The 7568-nt window shown below is 31.7% G+C and overlaps 1 protein-coding gene across 6 annotated transcripts; it reads left to right on the top strand.

The window, feature by feature from the left end:
* Positions 1-420: 420 nt before the first annotated feature.
* On the top strand, positions 421-7332 carry LOC134532923 (uncharacterized). 6 transcript variants are annotated; one of them, XM_063369979.1, is made up of 7 exons: positions 434-1137; positions 1669-1811; positions 3176-3385; positions 3509-3574; positions 3650-3780; positions 4953-5089; positions 6535-7317. In XM_063369979.1, the coding sequence occupies exons 1-7, from the start codon at positions 914-916 to the stop codon at positions 6758-6760; spliced, it is 1137 nt and encodes a 378-aa protein (XP_063226049.1). In that variant the 5' UTR covers positions 434-913; the 3' UTR covers positions 6761-7317. The 6 variants fall into 6 exon arrangements, 5 of the variants coding, with proteins under 5 accessions (XP_063226046.1, XP_063226047.1, XP_063226050.1 ...); XM_063369977.1 differs by having other exon boundaries at positions 422-1137; positions 3176-3574; positions 6535-7327; XM_063369978.1 differs by having other exon boundaries at positions 431-1137; positions 3509-3780; positions 6535-7318.
* Positions 7333-7568: the final 236 nt, after the last annotated feature.

Raw genomic sequence — 7568 nt, 5'->3', positions numbered from 1 at the left:
GGAAAGCTGATATATGAGTTATGTCAGCATTTAGAAATTTTCGATTATTTTCATTGGTTTTGGTGTCACTTAATTCCTTAACCTCTAAATACTGTTTGGTTAAATTGTCTAGTTAAATAATAAACTAATTTTTTCTGCGCTTTTCTATCACTAAATAAACTTATAGTCCTCGACTACTGAATCCATCTGTGCTAATTCTAAATGATAAGCAATTATGATTCATATCTAAACATAGTAATATACATTTAATTGTGAAACAATTTTTGACTATAATTATAAGCGTAGTTCAGGTGTTATAGTCCATCCACGGTAACCTCCTACTTTTTTAAACGAACCTTTGAAAAAACACACCAGGATGCAGCATGTTTGGTTCGTTTGCAAAAATACTTTCCATCATATGCATATTAAACATGCATTAACACTAAATTACCGTATAATGATGTTAAATAAAATTTTACAAAAAAAGTAACTATCTATGTACAATATTATTAATATTAATGATCTCGCATGTGTGTAAATGAAACAGTGAGAGAAGTGGTGTGTTGGCAATGATTAGAACGAAATAGTTCCATAGCCAAAATATATATTTTTTGACTTTCCGCGTGTATTTAAGAATTTGTTTGGGTATTTGTTAAGTTTGAACATTTTTTTAAATCTCTGGTGAAATAAAAACGTTATGTTAACGGTAAAAAAATATTACGTGCCGAAACCGTGGTCGCGCATTAATAATGTTAATAGTCACTTGTTTGTTTTCTCTTTCAGCCGTTTGTCTGCAGTCTGCAGTCTGTACGCCATATTGCAGTGTGTTTTAATATATTACTGACCGTGAAATAACGTACAGTTTGTGTTTCAGGATTTTGTGTTAATATTGTGTATTTTAACTTTGTTATATTATTTATTATCTACTATTGTAATGATGGAATTTGTTATCGTTTTGATATTTTGTGTGGTTCTTGTGATTGCTGTAATGGTAATTGGTTCCGGGATGGGGAAAGCTACTTCGTCGCAGCGTCAGATGGACATCATTAACGTCGCTCAGAACTTATATGTTTTAATTAGAAAAGGCGACTTGAAGAAATGTGACGTTACGCAGACGACCGCGTTTCTTCTCAACATCGCAAAGTCAACTGTTCTCAAGTAAGTAGGCTTTTTTCGTATTCATGCACGTAAAAATAATATCGACTGTGTCCTAAGTATTGTCGGCCTGTGTTTTAACTCACGAGTTTTTTTGTGTTTTATTTCCAATTTATATTTTTTGGTGTGAGACAACACCGCCATGTGGCGTCTCTGTTGAAAAGTTAACCTAAAATCATATTAGGCCTACTCAGGTCCTAACAATAACAATATAGGCACTTTCAAGTATTTTTATGGGTGTGATACACGTTTGTTTATAACGATGTTTATAAACTTTATGATAGGTTTAACTATAACATAAGGGAGTGATTTTATAATTTGCATTTAATTAGTTTTTCATCTGTTTGGGAGATCACAAAATAAATAAAAAAACACTTCATTAATTTCGTGGACAAAGTCTGTCATGTTTCCATTTAGTGACCACAAAGCAAATATTTGTGACAAAATGCCATATTTGGAACACTGCCTAACTGCGTATTGTGAACGGGTCCCCGGAAGTGTTATGACAAATGTTTTTTTTTTTTTTTTGGTTAGGTACTACAAGAAAGACATTGAAGAAGTTTCAACACCAGGAAAAAAGAGGAAAAAAAGGCCACAGGAAGGAAAGTCACTTGACACAGTCGACGATTTCACAGTAAATGCAATCAGGAATGCAATTTACAGGATGTACGCTGAAGGTAAAAATTTGATACTGAAGAGTAGTTTCAATACAACTGGGGTAGGCCCTACTTAATTGTATTCATTTCATATATCCATATGCAGATTGACCGGTTCAGTTTTTTTCCGATATCATCTGTCCTTTAAAAATACTTAACATTTTTGGGTGGTTTGTTAGGTTTCTTTATTGATATGGTATTGATATATAGAATATTGTGCAACATATGAAATAGGTACACGTCCTTTTAAGGTTAGGTTAAAGATAGAAAGAAAATTGTTACATTCTAAAACTACAAGTAATGTTTATATCGTTATACACAGTATACATATTAAATAACCTCAACTTTTATGATGTATCAGAAGGTTAAATAATGACTATTTCCAGTATCAATAATATCCAGTTGTGCGCTTTAGCAGTAATTGGTTACAAATTAGTGAGTTGTGGTCTAAGCAAGCATGGTTATTAAAAAAAAATTGGGATACTTAATTGGCTAAATTGTACTGTGTGGCAGGGTCCAGTACAATATATATTCTATTGCAAAATAGTGTCATGCCCTGCCTAACCCTTTAGAAAATATAGGGGTATTGTTATTTTATAAACAATAGGCCTACTTCATTGTAATGAAGTATCATATGAAAACACAACTTAGCCAGACAAACTGTGTGTTAGTGTATGAAGTAACAGAAGGTTATAAAACAGTAAAAGTTTAGTATCGCGTATCCGATTCGATACATTGATCCTGATCGCATGATCCTGCAAATATTGATCCTGTGATTGATGATGCTTGCTTTTCTAATTTATTACGTTTAAAAATCCTGTACAAAACCAAAACTAAAAACCTGTGATGTAGTAATGAGTTATGATTTAAAGTTGTATAATAATGAAAATATATATGTTTTATTAAACTTATGATAATTATTCTTGCTATACCACAATATTTGATTATGTTCAGGATCTTTGATCTGAATAAATGAAAAAAAGCATGCACCACACGATCAATAGGATGTACAGGTTCATGCATAAAGATCTAGGGATCACATGGGATACACGATACAAAACATTTACCTACAACACAGTGTAGAGCTTGTAACTTATTGATTGCTAAATTGAATGCTGAAATACTAATGTTTTACACAACTTCAATACAAACGCGCAATATAATCGTCATATCATTGCAGACAAAAATACTGCAATGTAGAATTCCTCTAAGCAAACTACAAAATTTAAATTAATTTAAAAGTATTTTTGAAACGTAAGTTTATTAAAACTATTTAATAAATGTAAATTGTGCACTTAAATTATCTTCTACGGGGTTGTGGTTTCGCTTAGTTTTGTGTACCTCTGTTATTTCATGTATTGTTAATGTATGCAATAAATTTACAGGTTTGAATGTTACAGTCGACACCATTTTGAAAGAAATCAGGGAAAGACAAATAGATTATTATGGTGGAAGATCAAGTCTTCATAAATTGTTAAAGAAGATGGGATTTTCATGGACAACTGTTGATGGACGAAAAGCTTTGATAGAGAATGAAAACATAGTATTGCAGCGAATAGATTTCTTGAGAAAGTATAAAGAAGAAAAAGAAAGAGGTGCCAATTTCATATTTGTTGATGAAACATGGATTTTCCAGAGAGGCAAGGCATTAATTTATTTGAAAATTTGTTCTGTGGTCCAATACAAAGTATTTCATTTCCATTTCATATATTTTTCAGGAACTGTATCAAAGTCATGGCAGGACAAGAGTCTACAATCTGCGAAGAGACGTACTGTTGGAGATGGTAAAAGGTTTATTGTTGTTAATGCTGGAGGGCGCACTGGCTTTGTGCCAGGAGCAGGATTACTTTTTGTTTCAGGTCAGAAGACTGCAGACTACCATGGCGAGATGAATGGGGAAACTTTCTTGATGTGGTTTGAAGACATGTTGGTGCATCTTGAGGAACCCAGTGTCATCATAATGGACAATGCTTCATATCACAGCACCCAGGTATGTGCAATGGTAAAGCAGTGTCTTTTTATTGCTCAAATTGTAATGTGAAAAATTTACATGTGTTTATTATTGTGTATAAGTACGAATATTCGAGACTAATACATTTTGCCAGCAATAATTGTTATCTTAATAGTATGCCTACACTACATTTTTATAAACTATAATGTTTGAGCTGAAATTGAATACACACACACACACAGATATATATATATATATATATATATAATGTAATTGAATTACATTGTAGTGCAAACTAATTTAGTAGAGGGTTTGAAATACCAAATAAATTTTTTTTATTGCAAACAGCATTTGAAAATGACATAATTACTTGTTTGGTAAAAGGACCCACTTTATGAATGCTCTGTTGCCCTACTTAATAAATTAAAATAATATTTTCAAAAAAATTTCTAGTCACTAAACTAACATGCTTTGTTAAATTTAGAAATTCATTACGACAATATGCCAAAACACATGTTTGCTTTGCATAAGTACAGTAGAACCCTGTTATAATTTGTTTTTAAGGGGCTACAAGAAAAAAAAACAAGCAGGAAATTCAATTTAGTACTTTTTAGTGTGGATTTATTGCCAATGGACTCAACAAGCTGCATAAAGATATATTTGATGCTCCAATTTGCTTGTAGCAAGCCAAAAACAATTTTTCTTTAACATCATGGTGCTTCCAGCTTCTTTCTGCTTTGTCTTTACTTACACATTGTCTCATTGCTGTAAAATTGTCATAATTCACGACAGTGTTTACAGTGGAAATGCTTAAGTCCAGTTCTTTTGCCACTTGAACATGTGATTTAAGTGAATACATTTGAAAACACACAGAATGGCTAAAAATTTATGAATTTATTTGTTTTCCAAGGGTGTCAACAGGCAGTTAACTGCTAACATACACATATACATAGACAGTATAGACAAAGGCTTTTAATTTTTTTCGTCTTCTAAAATTTTATGAAGTGAACATTACAAGCACGAAACGCATAATTTGTGAAACATTATATCCAGGAATTAAAAACATTGTCCTTATAGGGAAAATATTGGACTTGAAAAATAATACATTATAGGCAGGAAAACTTTATAAGCAGTAAAATTGTAACAGGGTTCTACTGTCATGAATTCTTATCAGCTACTTGAGTATTTAGTTAAATGTTGGCATAACGTAGGTTGAGAAAACACCTACAACGAACTGGACCAAGGCTGCACTGATCGCGTGGCTGGAGAAGAATGGGATAAAACATGAAAATAATTTGTTGAAAGTGGAGCTGCTGAGAATAGCTAAACAAAACAAGCCCCGAATACGGTATATTATTTCGTTTTTTTCACAGCATTTCTTTAAAAGTGAGATAGTTGCAAAAAATTACGTATACACCTTGTTCTAACACACTTTTCAGATATGAGGTAGACGAGTTGGCTCGTAACTATGGCCACGAAATTCTACGACTCCCACCCTATCACTGCCACTATAATGCAATCGAACTAGTTTGGGCTCAATGTAAACACCATTACAATAGTAACGTGGGGCGGGCCAAGAGATTTGACAATGATGCAGTTGCAGCCATCTGGAAAGAGGCTCTTGATGCTTCCACACCAGAGAGGTATTTTCATGTTGCATGACCAATGGGGTATTCCTTTTGAAGTAGAAATTGTTTTATTTTCCTGTAGAACATTCCTCAAGCTTCAGCAAAACCCTTACCATACATTTTTACATAATACGTAAGTATTGTTGCCTAGCAGCCTGGTCCTACCATTCCTTTTGATAACTTTGTGTGCTAGTGTGTGTATAGTGTGATTATCATTTTGTGTATATTCATATACCAGTAATACAGTTTTAAAACAATTGGTAAAAATAAGTGGTTTGTATTTGTGTAGTTGTCGTTTTGAAAATGTGTTGCATGTATGTGTTTGTGTTCGTGTTTGTGTTTGTGTTTGTAATTTTATTCCCATGTGATTCATACATATCTGTGTAGTTTCTAGATCTAACAGTGGTGACATTTGCAAGGTTTTTTTTTTTTGTAATTGCAGTCCATTTGCAATTGTTTCATTTCCATAAATAGTTTTGTATTTATTAGTAATTGTGATATTACTTTCTGTTATGCTTAATCTTGTGTCAATGACTTTAAAGTTATGGTGGGTTCAGTGCTGTAGGCAGATTTCAATATTCAGATAAAATTTCAACGTAGAGAATTTTGAATATTTTCATCTAGCGAACTTGAATAGGTATTTACACATGTAGTTCTTGCACATTAGTATTTTCAAAAGTTATGTTATTATAGTGAAATACATATACAGTAAATCATCAAAACTATTCAAAAAATTAAATTTTCGCTATATCTCACTGTTTTTGTCTGGGACAAATTTTAACCAAAAACAAACACAAAACTTATGAAATAAATATTTTATCATATGCATTCTAAGCCTTTATTGATAACATATATAATATTTACAGCTTTATTATATCTTGAATAAACCACTATAATTTTTTTTTCAGATAACATAAAACAAAACATGTTACTTCAAGTATTAAATAATAGCTTTGATAGTTGAGGAAAACACATTAAATGAGTTTTGTTGTGTTTAAAAATAGTTTCTTGTGGAGTGAGTTCAAAATTGTATGTAATAAAGAGCATGCCATGCATTGTTTACTATGCCGTTTTGACAGAAACAAACATATTTTGTTATAGAGTGGTTTTTGCTATAAACAGGTCATTTATATAGAGGTTTTACTGTATACATTAATTTTTTTAGATGGGCGAGGTGTGTGGATCACGTGGAGAAGCTAATTCAAGCAGACTGGGAGAGAGAAGTCCACATAGACAGCGGCACCATTCCTCCACTCATCATCCACCTCGGCGAGGATAGTTCAAGTGAAGACAGTGACAGCGAAGAATTTGAGGTTACGACACAGCAAGTAGATGGAGACAGTGAAGTACTGGCAGTTCCTCTTGATGATTTACCCGGGTGTTCTTATTGAGGTCTGTATGTAATAAACACCTGGGCAACTGTAAGTATTGGGGTTTGAAACATTTTTTTTTCTTTTATGCATTCCCATTAAGTATGTTGATTACTGGAACTTTATGTATTAACTTTATATTACACGTATTATGAAATTAATAATAAATTTCATTTCTGGATTCGTATAGGTGTATGTGAAACATTTTATTTTGTTGTGTGTCTTCATTTTTCAGTGAACTTACTTGGAAAACAAAAAGCCAGTCCCCATCCAGGGCCACAAATAAATAATGCATATAAGTGGTATAGAAATTACTGTCAATTCTTCACCACAATTTTACTGTTCATAAAATTATGATTTTGTCTAATAAGTATACTCAGGAAAATGTATATAACCATATTTTTATTTGTGGCCTTAACCGGCAAAATGGTAGGGGTTTATTAAATAAAAGAAGAAAATTCATTTTTAAATGTTTTCATCTGAATTTGTTAATTTTATTAAACCTTCAATCCTTAGTCTTTTCCAGATTGCTTAGATGGACAGCCATATGTATAATTTACAATACTTTTTTTTTCAGATGCAGAAAACTGTTGAACTGTACTAAATGATGATATTTATTGCTTACATAAATGTTGTAAATTTATATATTCTCCTAAAAATTTACTTTAAATTATATGTTATTTCTTTAGCTAACAAACTTATTTTTTAATATTTTTACCATTGGGTATCATAAATAATGTTATGAACATATACATGTATACTTAGATCATATTCAAATTACTTATATATATATATATATATATATATACATACATACACACATTGTTTT

This window comes from Bacillus rossius, chromosome 6 (genome assembly GCF_032445375.1).
Source record: "Bacillus rossius redtenbacheri isolate Brsri chromosome 6, Brsri_v3, whole genome shotgun sequence".
NCBI lineage: Eukaryota > Metazoa > Arthropoda > Insecta > Phasmatodea > Bacillidae > Bacillus > Bacillus rossius.
The sequence above is the reverse complement of the archived record's forward strand: the minus strand, read 5'-3'. Positions and strand labels throughout refer to the sequence as shown.